Raw genomic sequence first — 26572 nt, 5'->3', positions numbered from 1 at the left:
GCTGATGAGGGTGTCTCCATGGATGGGAGGGCAGAAGTCACCTCTTCCGTGGAACGGAGGCAGCTGAGCGCTAAAAACCAAGGCAAGACAGAGGGCAACAGACAGAGACCCGGCCGTCAGGACTTTCCACGAGGGAGTATGGCCCACCGTGGGCAAAGCAGTGGGGTGCACCTTGAGCCTCCCTCATCCTTCCTTCCCTGCTTGGGTTCCCAACACCCACCCCCCAACCCCAGCGCTGACCTGTGGGATCTCTTCCAGCCTCAGCCACACACTGAAGAGCAGCTGGAGGAGGCTCTGACGAAGAGGAAGGTAATCGGCTGCACTTGCCCCGCCCCCGCCACTGCCTCTGGGGTGGGGTGAGGAGGGGGGCGGCCACACACGCAGTCTCAGGGTGTCTCAGAGACGTGAGGACAGCGTGGCATGCAGGCGATGCCAGTGAGGCCTGGATGGCAGTGACTCGGAGGACGGTCTAGGCCTGGCTCTGAGTGACCTGAGGCCAGGGCTCTCTCTTGGACCTGTCTTCCCATCAGAAAAGTGGGGACAGCGATGTGTGCCTGCCTTCCCTGAGCAGATGGTTCTAGGCCTCTGGACAGTGAGGACGTGCGCAGAGCTCAGGCCCGGGCACTGGACCCCAAGGGAGGGAGGTCTGGAGGGCTGCTCCCCGCCCCGTCCCACCTCTTCAGCCCAGCTCTGCCCACACCAGGGGCTCTTAAAGCATGTGATCTGCCAGCTGCTGAGGGCCTGGGACGTCAGGCATGTCAGGCCCACCAGGACCAGGACCAGGACCAGCTCTGTGGATGACCCAGACCCCCATTTCCGTGGTGACGGCTGATGGCTCTGCTCCAGCCTCCTTCCCCCAAGTCTGGAGCCTGGAACTCAGGAGCGGGCCTGGCAGAAACCAGCCCCGGCTTTCCGGGCACGAGGGGCACTGGAAGATGCCGACACCAGAGTGCCTCTGCAAAGGGTTGTGTGCCGGGCGAGAAGCAGTCAAATAAAGGTGTGTGGTGTGACAGTGCAGGGGCGTCTGTGACAGCGAGCGTCATCGTGTTGGGTGCCTCCACGTATGACATTGTGAAGGTACCAGTGGGAGGGGACCCAAGGAGTCATTGGGGTTTTCCAGACGTGAGATTTTTCAGGCTCTTGTTTTCACATTCAGAGCTTGCTACCCCACGATGACAAGGACAAGGACAAGCCCTTCCCTGGAGCCCTTCGTGCTCTGATGGCCTCCATATGCCCCCTCCCACTTCCCACCCGCCCCACCACGGCTTCCTCCGAGCCGAGGCTGTCTGTCCTCCTCTGAGGTGGTGGGGGCGGGTGGCCCGCCGTGTGCTCTCCATGAGGGTTCAGTCTCTGATTAGCCAGGTGGCCTTCCCTGGGAGCCAGGAGACAATGCACCTCTGAGAGAGGGAGGGCCTGGAGTAGCCGCTCACACTCAGAACCACGCCCTCACCCTTCTGTGCAAAGGGCTTTGGGGTCGGCAGGGGGCAAACCTTCCCCAGGTGCCTCCAAACCCCTGAAAACTGGGTTGCATGCCAGGGGTACTGAGGGTAGATGCCAGCAAGCCCTTCTCACCCACACTCTCAGGAGGAGGGTCTCTGTCCTGTTCCAGCCTGTCACACCTCATCCCACCAGCGCCCACAGTCAGCCCACAGTCTCTTGTACACTTCCTCCTGGCAGAATGCTCCCAAGAGCTGGCGTGCCTCCATCAGGCCCAGAAGCAGCATAGATGGGTGTCACCTAGGAGCGTCCAGGCCCGTCTGCGGGGACTGGTGGCCCTGGTGGCCCAGATGACAAGCGGTTAACACTCCAGTCTCCTCTCCGGGCTGCTCAAGGCTGCCACCTGATGGCTGCATGAGGCTACACCTCCACGTTTGCTCTGGGGGCAAAGGCTGGTGTAGAATCAAGCTCCTTCTGCATCCCCCAAGTCTAATCCTGGGCTTCTCGGGACAAGGAGAGAAGGCGCCCTGGCAGCCAGCATGGCTGGAGGCACGGGGTCCCTGGCAGGTGGGGACTGAGGCTCCTTGACTGCGGCCCTCAGTGGCTCTGGCCACCTTCTCCGACAGAAAAGGAGAGAGAACAAGGCCAAGACGCCCGGTCTCTCCCCCTCACTCCATCCTCTCCTGTCTTTAAGCTTGGTCCCTGTAGGACAAGCAGCTCCCCTCCATGTCCACAGGCCCTTCTCCGTCCCAGTGTCCCCAGGCCCCACCCAGCCTGAAGCCGGGGTTGCCCTTAGGATGGTCTTGCAGGTGGGGAGACTCCAGCCACTTTCCTCCTCCCCTCAGGTTACCTGTTCCCTTCCCCATGGGCTGCCCCCCAAACCTCGCCCAGAACCCAGAGGTGCAGGGAATCGCCAGGGGAGGCTCCCAGAGCCAGGTGGGACAGCGGGGCGCTGCGGCTGGGCCGGATGCTCTGGGTGTGGGCAGCTGGGAGCCCACAGAGGACGTCGAGTCTAGTCAGCAGGCCTCTCTTCTGGGGCCTCGTCAGTGGGGGGCGCTGGCTGGCAGCGGAAGTGGTCGTTCCAGATCTTCAGGAAGGTGACACGAAACTTCTGGATGCGGAAGGCATAGACAATGGGGTTCATGGCCGAGTTGCCGTGCGTGAGGAAGATGGCGATATAGATGAGGACGCTGGGCTTGTGGCAGGAGGGGCAGAAGAGGGTGATGCAGTTGAGGACGTGCAGGGGCAGCCAGCTGAGGGCGAAGAGGACGAGGACGAGGGCCAGCGACTTGGCGATCCTCAGCTCCTTCCCGTAGTACTTCTGCGGGTCGCCCGTGGAGGCCGACACCTTCTTGGCAAGCTGCTTGCGGATCAGGTGGAAGACCTCCAGGTAGATGAGCACCATGAGCAGCAGGGGGGGCAGCACCCACACGAAGAAGTTGAAGTACACCATGTACTCCATGCTGATGACCTTCTCGAACTCGCACTTGATCACGGGCTCGCCCACGCTGCCGTTGGCTGCCCAGGCCCGCTGCACCTCACTCAGGTTGTTCCAGCCAAACATGGGTGTCAGGCCCACCAGGAAGGACAGGATCCAGCAACCGGCGATGGCCACCACAGCCCTGCGCGGCGTCACCACCTCCTTGTACCTGGGGAGAGGAAGGCAGAAGTGAGGCCCCGCTCCGCGCAGGCCCAGCGCTGGGGAGGTGCTGTCTTGGGGTGACAGGACCTGAGATTTAGGCCAGAGCTGGCCATGCGCAGAGGTTAATGACAGAAATCATGAGAGAAAGCTAAGGACGCTGTTTAGGAGTTTTAATAAAATCGGCAAAGTAAAAATCGCTCGCGTGTGCTTGGCACTCCCTGTTGGCAGTGCCGCTTTATGGCAGCCCTCATGGGGTGGAAGGGGCGTGGCTGCCCAAGGCCACACAGAAGGCAGCAGTGCTGTCCTGAGCCTCCTAACATGTGTCCACACTGGCCAAACACACCCCCTTAGGCCAGCTGGCATGACGGTCTAAGAAGCCTGCACCACTCGTCCTGCAGGCCGTGTGCCACCCCCGGGCCACTGCCCCCTCCCCACCCCCCGTTTGACTCCCCTCCCCTATAGCCACTGTACGGGGCTCGTCTCCTGAGGGGCTGATCTCAGGGCTGAGCGCAGCCAGGACGACTGGGAGTCAGCCTCAGCAGAGGAGACGAGGCGGAGGCTCACTGAGTGCTCACCACACGGACGGATTGCACCTACGTGGCATAGGCGCTGCCTGCCAGCCGCACGGTTCTGAGTGTTCTGTTAGCGACCAGATAGGATCCCGCCTCACCGCAGCTCGCATTTTAGGATAACACAGGTAACACAAAGGTAAGGAAGTGAGCCAACAAGACAACTACAGTTTGTGACATGTCCTTTGAAGGAAACACAAGGGACGATGTCAAGGGACAGGGCTACCAAGCTTTCACATGTCAGGACCAGGACACACACAGAAGATGAAAACATTTGAATAAGATGAAAACTGATGGGGCTATCCATGAGCGTGACGGCTGCCCACCCCCTACTGAGGGCTGAGGGTTTCAGTGTCCCCACGTCCCTCTAAAGCGACGCTGCCAGCAGCCAGCATGCCCTCTGCCCACACGCCGGCCTTGGAGTGCGTGCCAAAGGCTGGCCGCCCATCTCTGTGCCGAGAAGCTGGCTCAGCACAGCAGTTGCCCAGTTGTTATTTTCCAAGGCAGTTCCCATTACGCACGGAGGGCACTCCTGGGCGTGCCAACAGCTACTGGACCCCCCCGTGGGAAGGGTGCTTTCTCCCTCAAAGCGATCCTTCCGGCCCCTCTCATCCTGGGCGCCTTTCCAGCCAACCAAGCCCACTGCTCCGTGAAAGCTTTATGTGAATGGAGGGAAAGTGGTTTGGGGGTGGGAGGAGTCAGGGGCGTCCCGCCCCATCGGGAAAGCGAGCACTAGATGGGACCTTGGGAACTTCATTTCCAACTTCCTTATCTTTCCAATGGGGACACTGAGGCCCCTGGACGACTCCCACACCTTGGGTGCAGTGGTCCCTCCCCTACACTGTGATCATAGCGTACTTGTGTCTCCAAAGCACCGAGGGGCCTTGAAAGCTGCCGGGGGTTCTCTTAGCTCTAGTCCTTGCTCTCTGGCTGTAACCGAAGCCCATCCCCTCCTCGTGGGTCCCCAGCAGGGTGACCTTCCTGGAGTCAGAGGTCCAGATTTGGATCCCAGGTCTGCAACCAACTAGGTCAGGTGTTCCTCCGTAAAATAGGATAGTGGGACCTACTTCCAAGTGTGAGGACCAGAAGATGTGACTGTAAATAGCCCAGCATCCTGTGCTTGGGCTCCCACACATCCAAGGCCCTGGAAACATTCACACCTGGAAAACCTCCAGTGTCTCAGCCACGGCTTGTGTGAACATCTGGCTCAGGGCCTGCTCCTGATGGCCTCAGAGTGACACAGTCTCTGGGCGTGAGTCAGTGGGACAAGACCAAAAGAGCACAGATCATTTTGTCAAGAGAGAAGAAAGTGAGGGACACGGGTCCCCAGGGCCGGCCTCCGCGGGACCATATGGGCTGCAACCGAGGGGCCAGGTACCGCTCATCACAGTCATTGCTTACACAGCCCTTTCACATTCATGCCTCAGGGAACCCCCACAGCCATCTTGTGAGGTGACTGCAGCACAGACGGAATCCCCCTTTCACAGATTATACTTTCAAGGCCCAGAAATGGGCAATAACTTGCCCAGGTATCCTGACTCCAAGACCACCTGTCCTTGAGGCAACAGGCTCACGGTGAGTCACCTGGAGGCGGGGAATGTCCCTTTCTTGTGAGCTTCCAAGTGGGAACGTCTGGACCTGTTCAGAGAGGGCACCACCCAGAGATGTGGGGGGACAAGGTGACGTCTTGTGCTGTCCAGCCTGAGGACTGGGGGGATAGAGCCCAGGTCCCACATGTGGACAGTGATGACCCACTGAGAGAGGAGTGGGTACTGACAGTGTCCCAAGTGGGAGAGGACGGGGAGGCAACTTCTAGCTCGAGAGGTGCCCCCCTCCTCCCCAGCCTTTCCCGACTGCCTGGAGCCCCAGGGTTACAGCTTTCCTGGGGTTCCTCCAGGGTCAGGTCCCAGCAGACCCTGCAGCTTAGGGTATCAGTTCTCATCTGTTTTTCTTGCTATTTTCTCCGTGGTGGGAAACGGCTGCACCCAGGACCTTGGCTGAGGTGGGGCAGGCTCTCACAGGAAGGGCCGGGAGAAGCTCACCTCTCCCTACATGTGGGAGAGAGAAGCAGAGGCTGCAAGTCCCGGGGTGAACAGAGGTGGGGGTGCTGAATGTGCCTCCAGCACTCAGGGATGTCCCTCCCAAATCCAGCAAAAGGCCTCGCCTCCCTACTGGGAACCAGCCAGTGAGGGGCCGCCATCAGGGCTGTGCAGTCTCCACCAAGTAACAGGAGGCCCTCCGTGGGGCCTTTGTACTTACTGCTCATCTGCCCCAGTCGGGGAAGGCTCGCCTGTCATTCAGATGTCACCTCCTCAGGGAAGAGCCCTGACCACCACACAAAAGTCCCAGCCCTCCACAGCTTTTGTGGTCTTTGACTTTCTTGACAGAGCTGGTCACTTCCTGACTCTCTCCATAGGACACACACCTGTTCCGTCCTCCCCAGGAGAGTCAGATCATGAGGGCAGAGCCTTTCCTTGGCAGGCTCACCCATGAGTGCATCTCAGGGAACCCGAGATAAAGATTAGAGGTAGGTGCTCAATCGGAGAAGGTCATAGGCTTAGCGCTGCAAGCCATCACGGCACCCTGGGAGAGAGAAGTCCCCTGTGCATGTCCCGGCTGGGAGCTGTGGGGAACTTGCTGCTGAATCCAACGACTGCTGGTCCCTGCTTACATTCTACAACAGAAGGCTGCTCGGATGAGGGCCTCTTCTGAGAGGCCAGCCTCCAGCACGTCCATGGCAGCCTGAGCCCCGTGTTGCCCCTGCAACGGGAGGCGAGCAGTGGCTCCTGGGCCAGACCCGGCCTCCCTGGAGCCTTCCAGCCTGCAGCCCCAAGAAGCCATGTCTCCATCTCAAGCTAAACCCCAGCAGCAGCCATGAGCATGCCCAGGACCCCCACGGGTCCTTCGCCTCGTGAATAGGCCCCTTTCGCAGTGAGATCAATTCCAGTGGGAGGCCGGACGGTCCACAGAGGGCCGGCCGCTCGCTGCCTACCCAGGAGGGCTCTTCCCAGACACCACTGGGACAGACTTTTAGGCTGAATCTGAGAACACAAACAGTAAGCCTCCTTAGAACATCAGGTGACGAGCAGACCATGGGACCTGGACAGGAAAGGGCATCTGACAGTGGGGGTGGGGGGTGAGGGGGCATGGAGGCCTGAAAGCACTCTCCTGACAGAAGCAGGCTGCATGCTGCCCCCTGGGCTACCCCTGCTCACCCTGCGCTGCCGCTCTGTGTCACGGGGCACTGAGCCCCCTGCAGGTAGCATTTCCCGAGCACTTGGGTCAACTGTGCCCAAGGCAGGCACTGGGGTGCCAGAGGTAGGGGAGAGAAGCCAGGATATCTCGTCCCGTCCGCCTCTGGGCAGACGGTGTCACACACAGTCAGTCTCCTCCTCGGCTCCACCTCCCAGCAGACAGGCCCAGGTTCCGGGTTCAGCCAGCCCCGCCCCCCAAAACCCCCCTCCTGTGTCTTGCAGCCTGGCCTGGGGGCTGCTTCCTGTTGTTGCTAGTCTCTGGGTTCCCTCACTACCCCCATCTAGCCTCTCAGATGCTTCATCACCTGAGTGACCAATTCCTGGCATCAAATGCCTTCAGTTGTAGACACCTGAATGATTCCTGTGCTCCTGGTTAGGCCCCATGTTGGAAGGATGTTGGAGCACAGTCATCACAACGTCCCTGCTAGTGGGACGAGAGAACAGACATGTCCTCAGAAGAAAGCGCGAGGGCCCGCACGATGGGCTTGGAAAACCAAACATGGCTGTGTTTGAAGCCAGGGGTGATGCAGTGTCCTCAGCTGCTGGGATCCGGCCTGGCCGTCCCTTTGTTGGTCACCTGCTCCTGGCCCAGGCGCTGGGGCCGAGGGCTGCGTGGGGGGCTGGTAGGGGTCCGCGCCCTGGGCAGTCCCGCATCCATCCCCCCCCCCATGGCTCTGCTCCCCTCCTTCCTGCCTGCTGATCAGAGTCTCAGCCACTTGTAACTGGAAACGTAGATCTCAGCACCAGGGAAGTGGGACTTTCAGACTATTAAACTACTTCCTGCAGAGAAATGCTTCCTCCCAAAGAAGAGAAGAAAGCCAGATACGATCACAAGCTCCAGGAGCCAAATATTTGCTGCCCAGAGGGGTCTGGATGGGGGGAGAGTGGGGGCAGAATGTCTGGGTGCCAATAATCCTGCTTTGAGTCTTGCTTCTTCAGGCCCTGAGGCATCACCCACCATCTCTGAATATCAGTGTCAGGACCATCTGACACCCCAGGGCCGGCCTGCAGAGCTGCAGGGGAGGGAGAGACACTCCGAGCTCCTTGAAAGAAAAGAGCTGAATAAATTGATTAGGTTATTAGTGTAATGGGCTTGGTCACTGGCTGAGGACAAAGAACTGCACAGGCGGTGGGAAACACACGGAAGTCTCTGTGTCCATCTCCCCGCCCCCACCCCCAGCTTCAGACTCAGATCCTTTCCTGTGGCTAACTTGGCATGAGCAGAAGAAATACCCCTCGGGCTGCCTCTGAGCCTGATGGGGAGGCACAGCGCTGAGCAAAGGAAGGCCAAACCCCAGACGCAGAGGTGCAGGCCCGCGTGCCCTCTCCCTGCTGTGCCTCCCACTCTTGCAAACATGGGTTTTGATTTTCTCAAGGTTCTGACCCAGAGGAGGCTGCAGGGGCTGGGGTGTTGGGAGGGGGTTCTCAGATGTGGGGGAGGCACATTTTCAAAGTATGCCTGCCTACTTCCCCCACCCTGTGCCCTAAGCCCCACAGAAGACAGGAGCCCAGGCACTGAGCTCAGAACGGATGCCACCCCCAGGGGGACAAGCTCTCTGACTCCCAAGGCCAGGTGCAGCCCCTCCTCCCAAGGGCCTGTGGTCCTTGAGGAGGAGGAGGGAGTCCGACCTGAATAGTGAACTCCGGAAACTGCCCGGATCTCAGCATGCCTGGCCATCTCCTGCTCTGAGATTGGACTCGCCAGCTCTAGGGGAAGGCCAGGCTGGCCCACCTGCTGTGGGTGACTTTCTAACTCATGAGGTGAGATGGAAAAAAACAACGCTGTCTGCATACGATTTAATGAACTGTGAGTGGCTGGCAGCACGAGGCCTTCCTGGGGCATCCACAGTGTTAAAAGGGGTAAAATTCCTTTTCCAGTGAAGTGGAAAGACCTGATGTCATGGGGAAAGGGAACTGACTGGGGTCACTCCCATGGGCCTCTCTGGCCTCTGCACAAGGTGGCAGAGAATCCTACGGCCTGGCTGCCGTGTCGGGAGGGGGAGCTGGAAGTGTTTCAGGTGCCACCCCATTGTGCCTGGCTGGAAAGCACGCAGAGGCCCACGCTGCCCTGCGAGGGCGTCGCGGCCCCAGAGAGGGGAATCCTGCCTCTGAACACCTCAGTGTGTAGACGTCAGGAGACCATGGGCTGTCCAGGCTCTGAGGGGAGGGCGCAAGCTGGCCCTGGAGAGACCCCTCCCCTGTGGGCCATCTGGAAGATGTGCCTCCTCTCCTGCAGTGTGTCATCTCCCACCCGACACGGGACCAGCTGGGCACCGGGGGGAGGAAGGGTCAGGGGCACATTCAGCTCCCAGAGGGCGCCCCCACTCTAAGGATGTCCTGCTCCAGCAGTGCACCCCACGGAGGGGAGGGGACAGCATGGAACGGGGAGAGACGTGACACTTCAGCAAGTAGAGCGCTGTGAAGTCAGGCGTGAGTTCAAGGCCACCGGTTAACAGCTCGTGGCCTACAGCAAGTGACAATGCCTTGTTTGCACACTGGGATGAGACTTGGCTGGCTGGTGACCGGTTTCTCTCGGCCCTTGCTAGATGAAGAGCAGCCCCCGGGTTATCACCACAGAAGGACATCCCTGATTCCTCTGGGAAACAGTCAGCAGCCTGAAGAGATACAAAGTAGCTGCAGGGGCCGAGATACACAGTTACTTGTTCACTTGGGAGGGCCTGCCACATGGCCTGAGTAGCCAGCTCTGCCACCTCACAGCCAAGGTGCAGGGTCACTCTGTGTTCCCTGATCCAACTAGCGTCTGACCCTGTGGCGGGAGCTTGCCGGCCCAGTGGGACCCTTGGGGCCACACTCCCTGAGCGTCGGAAAGCTCTGGGGTAAATGGCCGTGTGGACACTAGACAGTCCAGGAGGCAGCCCAGGCCCCTCCTCCCACACCTTGGTGAGCATCTCCTGGCCTGTCTGGAACCACAGGTGACTCAGCACCTGCCTGAAGGGCTGCTTCCATCAGAGAACTGTGACCCTGTGCGGACAGCCCGCAGAGCCCCGGGAGGCAAGCCTGCCACCCGTAGTGGGAGTCACAGGGATGCTTGCCCCGAGGGGACAACTGCTCACATGGGCCTGGGTTCCTCTCCATTTCTGCTGCCAGGGCCCTCAGGCTCCCTACGGTTCATGGTATCTAGCCCCCTGTGCTGGAAAAGGTGCGACAGGTGGGCCGGGCGAGTGGCTCAGCTGGTTAAGAGCTGGCTTGGGAGCACCAGCTCTGAGCAGCAGGGCTGCGGTTTGGATCCCACATGAGGGCCAGTGACGCTGCACCCTCTACAGCTAAGATGGTGAATAACAGCTCGACCTGGAGCTGGGCTGCTGTGAGCTACGTGAGTGGCCGGCAGCCAGCGTGAGTGGCTGGTAGCCAGTGTGAGCTACCGGGAGCCGCTGTGAGCGGCTGACCAACGACTGGCGACCGACTGCCTCACCCGGGAAGAGCGCAATGATCATACCAACATGGGCCGGTGCGGCGACGTCCTCCACAACTAGACTGAAGAACGAAACAGCAATTTGTCTACCTGTCTGTTCCCCTTCCCCGATTCCCCAATAAAATCTTTAAAAAAAAAAAAGGTGCGACAGGTTGCAGAACACAGGAGGACAGGGAGGACAGGGAGACTTCCCCACCTTGGAAACCTTTCCAAAGGAAGAATACACTCCCACCCACAGGCCCCCGTTTTACATCAGAAAGTCCCCCCTAGGGTCTAACTCCAGCTGCTCCTGCTGCATCACAACAGGGGACCTAGGAGGAGCCCCGTCCTAGGGTTCCACGCCTGGGCCTTCTCCCCCCTCACATCCTGGCCAGTGGGGTTTGGAGCCCAAATAACAGCAGGAAGAAGCCATGTCTCTCCTTGGTGTCTCCCGTGCTTTCTTTGTCTTACTGCACAGAACAGTATTCACAGAGCCCCAGGGCCCTGCAGCCCGTGGGGCATTTACATGAAGTTGCAGGCCAGGCACAAGGCAGGAACCAATCTGACTTGGCCAGCTATGCACAGATGAGACCGGCCACACCCCACCCTGTCCTCCAGCCCCCCTGCATTTGCCACACCCCACCCTGTCCTCCAGCCCCCCTGCATTTGCCCCAGAGGTGAGCTGGGGCAGGAGGGATGCGGGGAGGCACCAGGTTGCTGAGGTCGGTGCAGGCAGGGCGACAGCATGCAGCAGGGGCCGGGTTTGGGGGAGTGGGGGCTGCTGCCCTCCTCCAGCCCTTCTAGGACAATCAGTAAAACTGTTTTCCTCCCTGAGCACAATTTCAGTCTGGTTCCATGTTGGGTCCTAGCAGCTGCCACAGTCCCTGGCACACAGTGGGCACCCAAAGCTATCTGGGGAAGGGAAGCAGACTCACATACAATACACCCTCAACTGGAGAAAGCAGAAAAACAGGTGGCCTGGGGAGGGAGCAGAGAACAAATCCAAAGAACAGGAAAGAGTCAGAGACATGGGAGAGATGAATTTCAGCCACCTTAAATGTGAGTCAGGTAGGAGGGGCTTCCTGCTTCTCTCCACCACATCCGTCCCTCCCGTGGACAGAAGAGCCTGTGCCCCCGACATGCAGGGACCTCCTGTAGAAGCCTCAAGATTTCCAGTCCCAGGTCCTGCCCGAGACACCCAGCCCAACACACGAGGCCACTTAATTAGGGGGTTCTGGCAGGAATCCGGCCACATGTTCTCCTGGGGCAAGGCCAATCCTTCTCATCACTGCAGGGGGCTGGGCCGCACCCCTGAATGGAGCAGCTTGGAGCCCTGGCAGGTCCCAGAGCCCGGGCCTGGCACACGGCTTCCCGAGGGGTGATCAGTAAAGTCATTTTCAGCCACTTCTCCCACTTCAGCAAAGCCCTCCCTCACATCTGCCATGGCCCTGCATGGGGGGGGGGGCTCAATTATGAAGGGGAGCACTTATTAAATCAAAGCCCTTTTTTTCCGTCTACCACTCTCGAAAAATTCAAGGCACAGTGCTCAGAGCTGGAAAAGAAAATGCAGAGAGCTGGCAGTAATGGTCCTTAGGGACTCAGCCAGGCAGGGCTCAGGCAGGACACACACTACAGCCTGAGGCTGGCGGGGGGGGGCACCAAAGAGCCTTCCCTCCCCAGTCTGGGCCAATTGGGAGCTCCAGCCTGAGGGCCCCAGCTTTCAAGTCCCATGAAGGCCTGGCTAACCCACGTCTCCCTCCCCTCCCTCCGTAGCTGGTACCCACTGTCTCCAACAGAGTGACACCGGTTGGCCTAGAACAAACACTAGCAGGTGTCACAGGGCCTGGGTGTCAGTCACACTCAAGCTGCTGTGAGCAAATCATCCAGCATCTGTGAAATCAGCCGACATCTGCCGGTCACCTCCCAGCATGTCCACAGTCACCACTGGCACCCAACTTCCCAGCAGGAAGGCAGCACCTCCGTGGAGGAGGGCACGGGGTGACCGGCCCAAAGTCACACAGCTGGTGGCCGGAATGGGTGCTGCACCTCAGGTCAGCAGCCCCCAAAGGCCCCATTTTGTGTTTCAGGCACTGAGTTCCCATGAGGCTGTGAGGAATCTGAGGAGGGTCTAATCTCACACCCACGTCCTCGGTGTCCCCGCGTCCTTGGTGTCCCAGTTTCTCAGGACCCATGGTACTCAGCACGCGGCACGGAAGCAGCCCCGCCCACCCTCATGTGGGGAGGAGCCCAGGAATAGGAAAGGCATTGTCTGGGATCACGCAGGACACAGGATACGAATCCCGGCCATGTCCATGGCAAATCCCCCCTGTGCGACCTGTTTGTCCTCGTGGATGGCCACGCCCAGCACACATGGACAGGGAACAGGCCACGATGCAGAAGGAGGGGGCGAGAGGCTCCCACCTCAGCAACACTGAGCACTTCCAGACCAGGTGGCACACATGGGCTTATGCAGTGACGAGAGGAGATTTTGTTGTCGCTGGGAAAGCTGAGGCCCAGGACGGTCAGTGAGTGCCCAGAGCCACAGCTGGTGAGACTAAGCCCACGTTCCCGGGACTGGGGGAGTGCTGCTGGCAGCATATGCTCTGCCTGTGGTGGCAGAGAGGGCCTCCTGGAGCCCATCTGCACTCACCTCCGTGGGCCTGGCGGGATTACTTCTGCTGCCAGGAGGCCCAAGGCACCTCGTGACCTAGCTTCCTGGCACGGTGCAAATGACCACAAGCAGGCGCTGGGCCCAGGGAGGACGCCGGCCAGGCCAGGCGGGCTGTGCCCACTGCAGCCTCGCTCCCAGCTGCCCCACCCACTCAGCTCAGCCTGAGCTGACTTCCCTCCTCGTCTGTCTCAGCCTGGAAGCTCCCTGAGGACAGTAGCCCAGGGAGCAGGTGTATCACAAACAGCATTCACCCAGGTGTCCGGCAGGCAGGTGCTCAAATCCCGTTTTTGCTACTTGTTAGCTGGGTAACAATTTTCAAGTTCCTTTACCTCCCTGGTTTCTCTGTATCTTTATTTGTAGAATGGTGTTGACACCAGCCTTGCAGGACTAAATAGAATTAATAATGTTACCAAAGAAGGCACCGAGCTGGTCCCGACCTTGACATTGTCAGCATGCAGGCTCCGCCCCCCCCCCCACACACACACACACCAGGCTGCGTGTCTCCTTCCCTGGGGCCTCTCAGGACAGGCGGACCCTGGGCTCACACAGGGGCTTGGAGCAGAAAGGGAGGGTGCTCCAGGCTCTGCACCCAGAACAGTGATAGGGCACACCCTTACCTGTGCACAGGGCTTTAGGTGGCTCCCAGCCCTGCCACAGTCACTTCCCCATGGTCAGGCTGGACAATTGTCATGTGAAGGAACTCTCAGGCCACACTGGTGGGTTAGCGTGTCGGCTGTCCACCCAACCACAACAGACACAGGCAGACACACACACACCGCGTTCATCCGCCCCCCCCCCTCACCCACCAACAGCAGGAAAGGGGGAGACGGAGCCCATGATGCTAGAGAGACAGTGTTCTCACATATGAGCCTCCACGGTCCCACGAGGCAGATGCTAGCATTTCCACTTCACAGATGTAGAAACTGGTGCTCAGAAAGGTTACCCAAGGTCACAGGACAAGGAAGCAGCAGAGCCGCTGGGAGGCAGCGTGACAGCCTGACTCCCCACACACTTGGGACCCTGTGCCTTCCAAAAACCGCAGCACTCACACGGCCCCCAGGTCCCCGCAGCCACGTGAAGGAGTTGGCCAAGGGGCCACACGCCCACCTAGCAATGAGCACACAGGCCAGAGGAGTGAGTGGCTTGTCCAGGCGGGCACAGCGGCGGACCAGGCCCCGAGTTGCGGCCTCCTGGGTCCCAGCCCCGAGTCTCCCGCTGTGCTGGGCAGATGAGGGGGTCTCTCCTCACAGCCTCCCTGAACTGGGAGGGGCTCCCATCCTTGACTCTCCTCGCAGGTGTTCCCTTAATGTTTTTCTCTCAAGTCTTGAATGCAGACTGAGTTGAGACCCGGGCCACATTCTGACAGGACAAGTGGGGCCTGGAGAATGTCCCCTCCTTGCTGACACTCTTGTGCAAACCTGCGAGGCCCTAGAGCGGCCCTGTCATGATGAGTCCAAGCCAGTACCAACAGCCGTTCCATCACTGCTGGTCAGTCCCTGACAACTCCAGGTGCGACCCACCTGGTGTTGGGTGGAGCCTCCGTTCTGGTGGCCGCCGGCTGCCCGTTGCCCACACCACAGCCACAGCCCCAGCAGGCAGGAGGCAGAGAGGGGACATGTCAGCTCCAGGTGTGGGGCAACGCCCGCCTACTAACTGTCCTCTCCCCCCAGCAGCAGCTCCTGTCTCTTGGGTCTATGGCCTACTCACATACGTGGCCTGCAGCCAGCATCAGCTCTGTCACATCCACACCAGCCATCCCTCGGGCAGCGCTCCGAACTGTGAGCCAGAGACCAGAGGGGGGTCAGGGGGCCACATACCCTGGACAACAAGGCCTCCCCTCCCTATCCGCGAGCGCCGCCTGGCAGACTCAGCTTTACACTAGGGTTTGGAGTAATGCCCGTTTTATAGATGTGGAAACTGAGACCCAAACAGGTAGATGATTTACCCCAGATCCCCCAGCAGTCCATGTCGGATGGAGTCCAGGCTCAAATACAGGTCTTTCCATTCATCTATCCAACTATTCGTTCAACAATTCTGGTTACACTTAGCAGCTACATGGCTGTTCCCAAGCTGTGTGGCCTCTGAACCTCAGCTTTCTCAGGGAATGTGGACAACAGGCACATGATATTCTATTTACATAAAACTATTCGTGCCTCTTCATAACCTGTGTGGGAATTTACGTAAGAGACTCCATATGAAGTATGGAGCACAGGCTGGGCACACCACAGTGCTCCTGTCAGCTGCTACTGTCACCATTCATTCAGTGAGCCCCTGGGTCAGTCACTGGGAACTCGACGTGCGCAGGAATCATGCTGGGTGCCGTGGAGATCCACGGAGATGAGTAGGCTTGGACCCCACCCTCACGTCTCCACAGGCCAGCGAGGGAGGTTACCTCAGTGAATTTCACAAGGGTTGTGTGAAAGGGGCACATGGGAGCTGTTCCTACATGAAGACAAAACAAGGAAGGCTTCCTGGAGGAGAGGTCATCTGAGCTGAGTACTACAGAACGGGAGGAATTAAACAGACTAGAGAAGGGAGCCGCTTTCAGGGGGTGGGTGTGTGTAAGACATGGTCTTAGATATCAAATTCCCTTCTTTTGTCCTTCTCAACTTCAAGGCCTGGACAGGCTCAGAAGAGATGGCAGGAGGCAGAGAAGTGAGCTTTGAGCGCAAGGAGCGGGAGGCGTGCGGCTGAGCATCACATGTGAGGGCGACCTGGGCCCCATGTCTGGGTGTGGGCCAAGCCCGCTCGGGCCTCCTGCTGCGTGGCAGCTGGTGAATTATCAGTCTTGCTCACCAGACTGTGGGTCTGTGCCCTTGAGGACACGACTTGTGTCATCGGAAAACACTTGTTGACGTGCACGTGTAAACTGTGTTCCTGCATCAAGGAAGATGAACAGTGAGGGGTGGGCGACGAACAGGAAAGAGGTGAGCTTGGCTGGGACTCTTGTCTGGGCCTTGGAGAAGCGGCAGGCGGACGGGGGCAAGGTGAGTGAGCAGGGTTGGATGAAAGGTCTGGAAGCCCAGGATAGAGTTTTGACTTGTGAAAATAAAAAGCTACAACCCCCCCCCCTTCCACACATGTGCCTGTGTGAATGCACACCCACCACCAAGAGCCTGAAGCCACCCTGGCCCCCTGTCACGATGAAAGGTTGGGGGTGCCCCTTGCTGGCTCACTGGCTCGCCCCCAGACTGTCAGCCCCTGGGGCTCTGAGCGCTGTCTGTGTTTCCCCAGCCCTTGTTGGGCCATTGTCCTCAGCGGCCCTGGAAGCCCGTAATATGGGGGTGGGGTGTTGTGCTTGCTGTGCAGAAGACAGCCACTGTGGCAGGCGTGGCAGCTGGGCATGGCGCGTCCCCAACACATAAAACGTTTTCCTCCCCAGAGGCAACTTGTAGGGCTGCCGGCACCCAGGGGAGCCCTTGATGCAGCTCCCTGAGACGCCGGACCCCCAGGAGCTGCACAAGGTGAGGCCCTCAGAGGATTGGGAGGGTTCAGGAGAGGCTATTCACTCCCTCCTCTCATAGAAACAAGAGCTTGGGGTCAGGAGACCAGGATACACACATCCCCAAACTTGCCAGGTTCTCCTGGGAGTGCTCCAGTGAAACGAGGCTGCGTCCTCAGGTGGAGAGTCTGAAATAGCGGCTGCTTTCTCCCCACCTTCTGCCCACTCTCCCTGCCCTGTAAGGGCTTGTCCTCCCTTTGAGCATTCTCCTCTTCCTTCCCCCACAGACTGACTCGGCCACCTACTAAGTGCCAGCCAGGTGGGTGTTAGGTACTGGACACAACGAGCAGACGGAGGATACAGCCACACCTGCCGTCACAGTGCCTGCAGCCTGTGCTGATGGGATGGATGGACCTGACCCCAAAGGGATGACAGGGGCCCCATAACATCAAGTGAAATGAAAAACAAGCTTTGGAAAATCTGACAACGGTAACTGTACTGCAAAACCTTCTCTGCTGCACGAGGCAAAGGAATGCGTTTCGGTGTGGGGAGCTGACGGCTTCTCAGAGCAGGCTGGGCCACAGACGCACAGCGTGCCCCTGCCAGCCGGGGAGCCCCATCAGCCGTGGAGCCCATGCTTGACAACTGTCTGCCGTTGATTGACTATCCTTTCTGCCACATTAGCTGACACTGGGCCACTCAGTGCCCTAGAGCAGTTGGGGGAAGACCCTGCTGTGGAGGGACCCACCCATAGTGCCAGGTCACCAGAGGGGGCCCGCAGTGAGGTTGGCAAAGGAAGCGGTGGAGGCACACCGTGTCCAGGGACAGGACCCTCCCGAAGGTGACTGGGGGCAGGCAGAGACGTGGGGGCCTTAGCCATCCCAGAAGCCACCGTGTCTCATCCTGAGCGGAGCCTGGCGGGAAGGAAGAACCCCAGCTCTGCTGTACCCTTCTGGAAGCTTCAGGGAGCCCAAAGCCACATGTCCTTAATGCTGTGGTCCCCGCAGAGAAAGCCGACAGGCTCCTGGGTTGGGGAGACAAGGTTGAGCAGCGGGAGGTGCCTGAGAAGCCCCCACGGAAGCTGTGGGAGGCGAGAAGGGGCCCACCTCCATCTCCCAGATCACAGGGACCACACGGAGACACCGAGGGACAAAGCGACAGGAGCTGAGCAGCAGTGACAGAGGGACTGCCGGTGGGCTTGCCATCACTTCGCCTCCACTCGAGTCGTCTGCTAGATTCTGCAATGCATCTCTCCTCTCCCTCCCACCGTTTCCCTCCCCAGCTCCCTGTCCCTCAGTCTGCAACCTCCACGCAAGCATGGTGACCTTCTCACGTTCATGCACTGAGAACACGGAGTGATCGTTTTTCCAAGTGTGAAACCGCCCTTGCACACATGGGGTAAACCCTGTTTGGTTGATATGTCACTGTATTTGATTGCTACTATTTTATTAAGGACTTCTGACTTTTTAAATACGTAATTTGGATTACATCATTCCCTGCCTACAGCACTCAGAGGCTTCACCGTGCACTCAGGTTGAAATCCAAACTCTTGACCATGAACCACAAGCCCACACGGCCCTGCCTTAGTCCTCAGCCCTGTAGGTGTCTGGACACTGGCGTGGAGTTTGGAGAAGCCAAAGCGAGCTGCCACGGGAGTGCCAGCATGACCTCCTTCCTGGAATTCTTTTCAAGTTGTGACTGGAGCTCTCTACTTGCTGCCCTGGGTGCTGGCTTGCTCCCGACTACTCCCTAGGTTCCGTGAAGGCAGGGGCCAGGGTACCATGCCTGGCACGCAGCCTGGCACCTCTAATCAGTGGAGGAGTGACCACTCACTCAGGTGCCCGTGCAGCTGGACACACAGCCATGCTGCCAAGTCTTGCTTCAGATTCATCACCCTGAGCGTCACGTGGGCCCTTCCTACCGCCCCAGCTGTACCAAACTTCCTGAGTCTCGTCACTGTCCCCTTCACAGAGAACTATGTCACACTTGCTGCTGTCTGCACCACCTCCTCCCAGGTGCGCCCTCTCAGCTTCCCACACCACTGGGAAAGCTACGCCCGTGCCTCCTGCCCAGTAAACGAGGCCACGCCCCTCCAGAGCCAAGCCCTGTGTGTTTCCAGGTCCCAACCCTAAGCGAGCACATCCCTCCACGCCTGTCCCTCGATCCATCATGAGTTCTGCAGTGTCCGCTGGGTCATCTCGGTCAGTATGTAAACCTCCCTCCTATCTCAGGAAACAACACAAAACAAAATGCCTTGATCCCGTCTCCTGACAGCTTGACCGATTACTTCGCTCTCTTTGCAACAGGTTCCTCCATTGCCGTCCTCCTCTGCGCCGGCCCACACAGGCTCCTGCTCCCACCGTCGGCGGATATCGGCCTCTCCAAACCCCATGCTCGCTCCCAGGCCCGCTCCCCTGTGGCCCAAAGGCCAGCCTCTCGCCCCCTTGGTGTCCTCTCCACACCTGGCTTTCGGACGCCTGGGGGAGTGTGTGGTTGGTTCTCCTTCAGCCGCGGAGGCTGGTGCCTTGTCTGGTCCCCAAGCTCCCAATGTCCAGTCATCTTCAGCTCGGGATCTCACCAGCCGTGTGGGTGCACGTATGCCCCCAGTCCGGACCTGAGCTCCGCCTTGCACCTCCCACGTCCCCCTCAGCACCCCACTGCGGCACCTGGCAGACACTCCACACTCATTGTGTCTAAATCTGAACCACTTTGATTGCTCCCCAGACTGTGCCAGGAGCTGAGGCCTGAAAGTTTGCTCATAAAGCAGGACCCGGCAGGGACCCCCGTAGCAGAGAGGGGGTCTCACCTTTCCTTGACCTAAAGCTTAGTAATAGATTATCCCCCTACGGCTTGACCTCGAAATGTCCCCTGTCCCAGTTTCCTGTTTTAGAAAATTACCCTGAAACTTATGATTAATACCCCCATGCTTACTGATCACAATCTTTATGGCCTAGCATTCTTTCCAGGTTACTGTCATCACTGCTGCTGGGCTGATTGCCACGTAGGGAAGCCACATCGCCTGAGAAGAAGGCTCCGTGCAGACCCCCAAAACCATCACATGGCCTCTGGAGGAACGCCCAGATTTTCCCTTAAATACCCAAGACTGGTCTGAGGATGCGAAGGTGGTTTTCAGAGGTGTTAACCTGCTGCCTTCTCAGACCACTGGTGCTGTGATAATAAATACTTATTCTATGGCCCAGCTCCTATGCTGGTCTATTGGCCGAGGGGCGCAGGCAGCATGAGCCCCGGACTTGTTTGGCCTCCGGGTTCACTCATACTCGACTCTTCTCACTCTCACATCCCACATGCAATCCATAAACACGTTCTTTGGCTCTTTCTTCAACATACATCCAGAATGTAAACAAATCATTGTTTAAACTGAATATAGCGGGACACAGTACCAATGGATGGAACACAGTGGAACCCTAACAGCCATGAAGAAAGGAACAAACAAATAGAACCTACTGTTCAATCGACGATAGGGATGAACCTCAGACACACTTCTAAGCGTCAGACAAGGAAGAGTACCTACTACTTGATGCCCTTTACGGAAGATCAAGAACAGGCAAAATCAGTCTGGAGGGTGCTGTCAGCAGAGTTATCACCCTTCGAGGGGAGCCTTCTGGGCTGCTGAAATGTCCTGGAAATTGTCTGGGTGGTGGTCACAGAGCTATGTCCTTATGTGGCATCTACCGAGCCAGCCGCCGGAGCTAAGGATGCTCGCTGCAGGGGTGACTCAGCGCCCAAGGAGCCCAGGGTCCTCTCTGCTCTGTGCCCACCGTGCCAAACAGGCAGCACGAGGCACTGAGCCGAGCCCTCTGCCCGGGGACGGCTCTCCTGTCCCAGAAGCAGAGGCCAGGCGACGAGGGAAGGACCTGGGGCCCAGAGAGTCCTGCCCACCCAGCATCAGGGCTCAGGGTAGAGGAATGCCAGATGCTCCTCTGGGGATTTGCCGTCGCAGCGAAACTGGGCAGGAGTGCTCAACTCGGAGCAAAGGGACTTGGGAACCAGTTAATGCAGAAGGAAGCCCTTATAGATGGAAGCGCAGCCAGGGTCCAGGTCTGGCCCTGACCTTACAAACAACGTGAACGGTGCATGTCATCTCAGTGTTATTTGTAATAATAAAAAAATAATAACAATCCAAATACTCAAAAATATAAGAATGAATAAATAAAATATGATATTCACTTACTGAACGATGCTGACAGCACGCCTCTTCTGTGTCAGGCCTGGGACCACATGGATAGGTAGGCAGACGGGGTCCCGGCCCTGTGGGCGCCCACCACGCTCACAAAAGCCACGAGCGATAGGAAGGAGATAGACGCAGCTGCAACCTGAGGACCTGACAGAAAGTTAACCTGGGCCCCTGCAGGGACGAGGTCTGAGATGGCCTTTCTAAGGGGGCGTTTGAGATGAGACCTAAAGGATGAATAAAAAACCCTCCAATATTATACCATCATAAAAATCCTTACCAAATCATTGTTACTGACATGGGTAAGTGCTTACAAAATAACATTAAGTGAATAAGATGGAATATAAAACTATAGGCACTCTCAACTAAAAACTGATAGATGACAGACATGTGGAACACCACATGTTAATACTAGTTACCTGTAGGAGTAACATTACTGGTGATTTTATCACCTTTATTCTTTCCCATATTTCTCAAATTTTTCACGATAAATGTGGATGCTTTTATGCTCAGAAATGAAGATGGAGTGTCAGGCTGTGGCCGGTAGGAGCTCCACCCCGTGACCCTGGGGTACAGGGCTTCTCCAGGAGGCACCCTGGTCATTACCTGCTTCCAAGAAGCTCACACCTGGGCAGGTTGCATCCTGGGGGCCCCTCCAACGCCAGCTGAGGGAAGCGCTCCTCCTCGGAACTAATCCCGATAGCTCTCCTCTAAAGTCCAGTCACCTTGCCCAGCCCAGCCTTTGGCCTATCCCACCTGAGGCTGTCCCTAGTTCAAACAAAGGAATTCCCTTTTTGGGCAGGAAGCAACATCCTCCCAGGACACTCACCCTCTAAGCCACGCTAATTGCTGACTTCACCTGTGGAGGCGGCATTTCTCTATTCTGTGCCTTGAGGCAGGTGACCGGTAACAGGCTCTCCTTCCCTGGCCTCTTGGGTCAGAAGCTGGGAAAGAGCCCTGGGCCTCTGTCGCCTCTCCTGTTTCACACTCCAGGCCCTGACTAATTCATGCTCACACAGAGGGGCTGCAGGCAGATGCCAACACTGCAGAGCCATTGGTCTGGGACCCTGAGGCCACGGAGAGTGGCCTGCTAGGGGACAAGCACAGGAGGCACTTCAGTTGTCCAGCAAAGCTCAGGCCAGTCAGGGTGAGAGGGCTGAATTGATGCCTAACAGCAAACACACCCTAATCGACCAGATTCCCTGCTGGTCCGCAGGCCGGCCCCCACCCCCATCAGCAGCCAAGCTGGGCAGGCCGCCAGCTGTGGACAGAGGCCAGGCGGCCAGGGGCTCAACCGCCACTGGAGCGGAGGTGAGGAGGGCGGGGAGGCGTGAGCAAGGCCGAGCAACATGCAGAGGAAAACCACCGCACCCACAGCCTGAAGAGACTCCTCCATGAGTCCCACAGCTTCTTGGGCCTGATTCAAGATGCACACAGCTCACTGGCTAAAGGCATCTGGCAGACAGGCTGGACTCAAATCCCCTCTCCGCTCCTGAAAAGGTGTTTGTCTGGTCAAGTTACAGAAGCTCCCTGAACCCCAGGCCTCAATCTACCTGCAGAGGCAGCGACAGAATGGGCAGAATGATAATGCTACGGGCATTGAATGAGCCGGCGCATATGAAAAGCAGCACAGTGCCCAGCTCATACCCCTGGGAGCTGAAAGCACAGCACGACCTTCCCAGGGTCTCCACAAGCACTGGCCAGAGCAGGAAGGATGACGGACCACAGACACAGCTGAAAGGAGCTGCAGAGACTTGGGATCGAGCCGCTCCATTTAGCAGACGAGGGCAGAAAAGGCTCAGTGAGGTGGAGCACCTTATCTGAGGCTGCACAGCCCATTAGCAGCAGCGCAAGGTCCAAAGCAGGCCTGACTCCCGAACGCCCACCCTGCTCGACCCCACCCCAGCGCGCCGGTCCAGACAGCCCTGCTGGGGTCTCCTGCCCACACAGGGCTCTGGTCTGGGAGCCCTGCTGGCACTCCTTCCCGTCACCGGCCCCTGCACTGGATGCCAAGTCCCCACGGTGCGGAGTGAAGGACAAACGCTGGAGGTTCCCCAGAGGTAGCAGCTGAGGGGAACAGGGTATCGAGTACCAAGCCTGTGAAGGTGTTGTGCAAATAACATGCAAAATACATGTAAATGTCATACGCTACTGATGAATCAACAATTTGAGCTTTTTTTCTCCTAGCTGGGTCACACTACATGATGTGAACCCTTTTCCTCTCTTGTCTTTCTGCCAAATGGAGGACATGAAATCTGTGGCTGGCTGACTGAACCATGCTTCACCCCGTCACCCACAGGCCTCACCGATGCTTGGTCAGTGTCAGTTCCTGGTGCCCAGGGCCACATCTACCTCTGCCTGGCTCATCAGGGCAGGGGGCCAGGCGCCTGGGGACCTCTGGCTGAGAGGTGTTGTCCCAGACCCAGCAGCCCACTGACTCAGTGGCCCAGAGGGGACCAGCACAAGGGACCTGGGCAGCGATGGACACACCTCCAGGACCCCACTTTGGGAGCTAGGCCCTAGCAGGAAAAAGGCTCCTCCCAGGGGCACCCCCAGGCACGACAGGGTGGCTGTACTCAGGCTGTGCAGTGGGACGAGGGGCGGGTCCAGCCTACAGCAGGAAGGCAAGGGAGTAGACATCCAGAGGGCCTGCCTGAGCCTCATCCAGCCCGGCCCACATTTGCTGAGCAGCTGCTGTGTGCCAGACACTGTGCTGGGTTCTGGAGAAACGGCAGAGACGGATGGATGGCGGTCACTACCTTGAGGCACTGGCAATCCACCAAGGAGAGAAGGCATGGGTGGCCGTGAGTTCGGGCCACCCACCCCAACCCCCCAAGCCCGAATGTGGGGGGCGCGCCTTGCCTATTCAGCCCCACTGTGAGCCACATGCTGATAAAAATAAATCTGAAGCCCAAACCCCCTGTGTGGGGCTCACACATAAATGTCAGACAACGCACTTACTAAGTGCTTTATATTCTTCCCATCATCCTAGGAAGAAGGTACTGTTATTACTGTCCCTTCTGTAGTTGAGGAAATTGACGCTTAAAGAGGCTAATAAGTGACTTTCCCAAGGTCACACAACTAGAATCTCATACTAAGGACTGGAAGCCAGGCCTGTATCCTCAGCCTCTATGCACGCCCCAGCCCGGGACCTCAGAAGACGGCTCCTTGAGGTTGGAGCACAGAAGCTGCCTCCTGGAGGGACGGGCCTATGGCTCCTGCCAGCACAGCCATTGTCATCGTCACAGGGCATTCGGGGAGCATTCCACAACCCGTAACCTCTGTCAGTCACATCAGGACCTGGCCTTTGGCTCACGTTGGCACCCACTCAGCAGACAGAATTTCTTGAGCTGCCTTTCTACATCCGCACATCTGTGAGTTTCCTAATGTGGCAACACTTACATGGTCGGGCTCAGCTCCCGCCACTAATGCACTGCCTTCCCTGCCTCCTCTGTCCCCTGAGCAGCCGTCTGCACCCTGCGTCCCCTGGGAAACCAGGACGATGTGAGGGAGGTAGACAGGGCAGAGAAACGGTGAGGCGGTGGGTCGGAGGTCAGGAAGGCCGGCAGTGGGATCACCAGGAGACCCTCTGGGTCTTACTTTTCCTTCCACAACTCCCACTCCACCTTCCTTACAGCGTCATGGAAAAACTGGTGCATGGAAAAAAGCTTCCAAAAGTTGCACAAATGTAACGCAAATGGGAGAAATGTGGGTGCCTAGGCCTGCCTAGGCAAGTTGCCAAGTGAGGCCAGAGGCACCGCATCCCAGATATGGAAGCTGCTCCAGGGGTGTCAGGTGCCAGAGATGGCCAGAGCGCCCCGGCGACAAGACTGAAAGAGGGGGCAAGCACTCCTCACAAGAGGATGCCAGCAGGGCCGGCCCTGGCAGGGCGCCCAGGCACTTACTGGCTCTTGGTGGACCAGGCACTGCCTGGTGACGAGATTGTGGCCTGGAAGTCCTGGGCAAGAAGCCCCAGTGTGGACTAAACACCCCTGAGAGGACTTCCACCATCAGGCCACCCACCATGGTGCTGCCTGACACAGCATGGGTCCCCCTGCTGCGACTGGCAAAGGCACGTGCGGTTATGCCACAGAATGGGGACGTTAAGAGAAGGTGCCGCATTTCTCCCTCCTGCTTGCAACAGAGATCCCAGCGGTGGGAGCTGTGCAGAGGCAACCAGGCTGCTTAGATTCCACAGGACAGCCCTGGAGAGTGGGGGTGGGGAGGGGAGACGCGGGCACAGAGATGGGACAATGAGAGGAACAAGTGACCCAGGAAAGCTGCCCAGTCCGGCCAGAGAAGCAGCACCCGACCCTGGTGGGCCACCTCAGCACAGCCTCACTGGCTATAGCAATCTGCTGTGCCCCCGACACACACGCTTCCCTGGGACTGGTGGGGCTCAGCTCACCCCCACCCAGCACTCACCGTGACTGTCTCAGTGGTCCCTGCAAACCCCCACCCGAGGCAGGCTGCTGGCTGTGTCAGAACAGCACTTGGGCTCTGGGGTCCTGGGCACTGCCAGCCACCCAGGGCCCCCTCCCTGCTCCAAGCACAGCTCCCCCTGGCTCTGCAGAGCAGAGGGCAGGTGGGCAGAGCAACAGCTGGGGCGCAGTGGACCAGAGGGTGTCTGGTGCACCTGGGGCTTAGCCTACCTTCTGTCCTCTCTAGATGGCCCTCAAGCCACAGCATGGGCTCAGCCAGGACCTTCGGGGGCTCTGCACTCACCGGAGTGGCGTCTTGACGCGGAGGTAGCGGTCCACTGCGATGGCCAGCAGGGCCAGGATGGAGCTCTGGGTGAGGATGAGGACAGGGCAGGCGACCATGAGGCAGGTGTGGAAGTAAGTCTGAGGCCCCACGTTGATGAGAATGGCGAGTGGGATGACTAGGGCGCCCACGGCCACATCAGCCACGGCCAGCGACACGATGAAGCAGAAGGTGGCGTCCCGAAGCGCCTGGTTCACCTTCACTGCCCAGATCACCAGCACGTTCCCGGGCACCGAGACCAGCGCGATGAGCAGCTCGATGCTGATGTAGGCGGCCTGGAAGGCCGAGATGGACGGAGGCATGGCGGCGCATCAGCAGGCGGGCGCCAGGGGGCGCGTCGGCCGGCCGGCGGGCACCTGTGGGCACGGGAGCCTGCGTGGGGGGCCTGCCTGGCAGCCCCGGGACTCCCGCGGCCCTCGGAGGCGCGCCCCACTTGGCACGCCTGTTGCCGGCTCAGGCTGAAGAGGTACGCTGGCCCTTTCTCTGCCTAATCTTTGTCCCTTCCCCTTATCGTCCCCAGAGGTCCCAGTCAGCAACTTAAAATAGCTGTGCTCACTGCTCCACGGGCTTTTTTATCAGGTGTGAGGCTGCTCCCAGCACACGCGCGCGCGCACGCACACCCCGCAGGGTCCCCCGCGCCCACAGAACAGGGTGCGAGGAGCTCACCATCCTGCCCAGAGTTGGGGGCACCTGGTGCCGCCCAGGGCTCCGCGGCGAGCGGGGCAGCTCCCGGTCCTCCGCTCCCGCCGCAGCGCGGCCAGCCCGGCCTTTCAAGCAATCACATGGTGCGGCAGAGGCTCGGCCCCCGGCGCTTTTAAAGAGGTAGCGCCCCCGCTCCGCACCTGGCGCGGGGCTGGCAGACGTGGGTCCGCGGGACTGAGCCCCGCACAGGCCGGGGCGCGAGCCCCCCCTCCGCAGCGTGCGCCCACTCACCTGAGACGCTGGGCGCCGGCCTCCCCGCGGTGCCCTGGCCCCGGTCCAGCTCTGCCAGGGACCTTCGCCCTCCCCTGCCCCTACAGGGGGGGCATTCTTGTCGCCTTTTTCAACCCTCCGCTGCAGCCCCATCGGGGAGCCCCGGGGGCGGACGGAAACAAGGACCTACCCAAAGTCACCAGAGATGGCAGCGCTCCCAGCCACCTGAGCGTTCCGACCGAGCGCCCTCCCAGCCCGACGCCTCCAGCAGCCGCCA

General features: G+C 58.9%; 2 protein-coding genes across 6 annotated transcripts in view; one reads left to right on the top strand and one right to left on the bottom strand.

The window, feature by feature from the left end:
* MYBPH (myosin binding protein H) overlaps positions 1-1012 on the top strand; it is a 7497-nt gene extending 6485 nt beyond the window's left edge. The window contains exons 10-11 of one of the 2 annotated variants that reach the window (XM_019638081.1): positions 259-309; positions 704-1012. In XM_019638081.1, coding sequence (XP_019493626.1) covers positions 259-275 — 17 coding nt within the window. In that variant the 3' untranslated portion in view covers positions 276-309; positions 704-1012. Of the gene's footprint in view, positions 1-258 lie in introns of both variants that reach the window. The other variant, XM_019638080.1, reaches the window with a different exon arrangement.
* Positions 1-26572, bottom strand: ADORA1 (adenosine A1 receptor). Of its 4 annotated transcripts, none has more exons than XM_019638083.1 (3): positions 26486-26572; positions 25345-25739; positions 1-3086 (listed from the first exon to the last, which is right to left on the bottom strand). In XM_019638083.1, exons 2-3 carry the CDS (start codon positions 25683-25685, stop codon positions 2450-2452), a joined length of 978 nt encoding a protein of 325 aa, XP_019493628.1. In that variant the 5' UTR covers positions 25686-25739; positions 26486-26572; the 3' UTR covers positions 1-2449. The 4 variants fall into 4 exon arrangements, with proteins under 4 accessions (XP_019493628.1, XP_019493630.1, XP_019493627.1 ...); XM_019638085.1 differs by lacking the exon at positions 26486-26572 and adding an exon at positions 26317-26479; XM_019638086.1 differs by lacking the exon at positions 26486-26572 and adding an exon at positions 20620-20761 and having other exon boundaries at positions 1106-3086; positions 25272-25353.

The sequence above is a fragment of the Hipposideros armiger genome, unplaced genomic scaffold (assembly GCF_001890085.2).
Source record: "Hipposideros armiger isolate ML-2016 unplaced genomic scaffold, ASM189008v1 scaffold_37, whole genome shotgun sequence".
NCBI lineage: Eukaryota > Metazoa > Chordata > Mammalia > Chiroptera > Hipposideridae > Hipposideros > Hipposideros armiger.
The sequence above is the reverse complement of the archived record's forward strand: the minus strand, read 5'-3'. Positions and strand labels throughout refer to the sequence as shown.

Coding starts and splice junctions, on each gene's coding strand:
- ADORA1 (XM_019638083.1), bottom strand. CDS start 25,685: ATGCCTCCGTCCATCTCGGCCTTCCAGGCCGCCTACATCAGCATCGAG. Junction 3,087..25,344: donor CGCGTCAAGACGCCACTCCG/GTGAGTGCAGAG, acceptor TCCTCTCCCCAG/GTACAAGGAGGTGGTGACGC.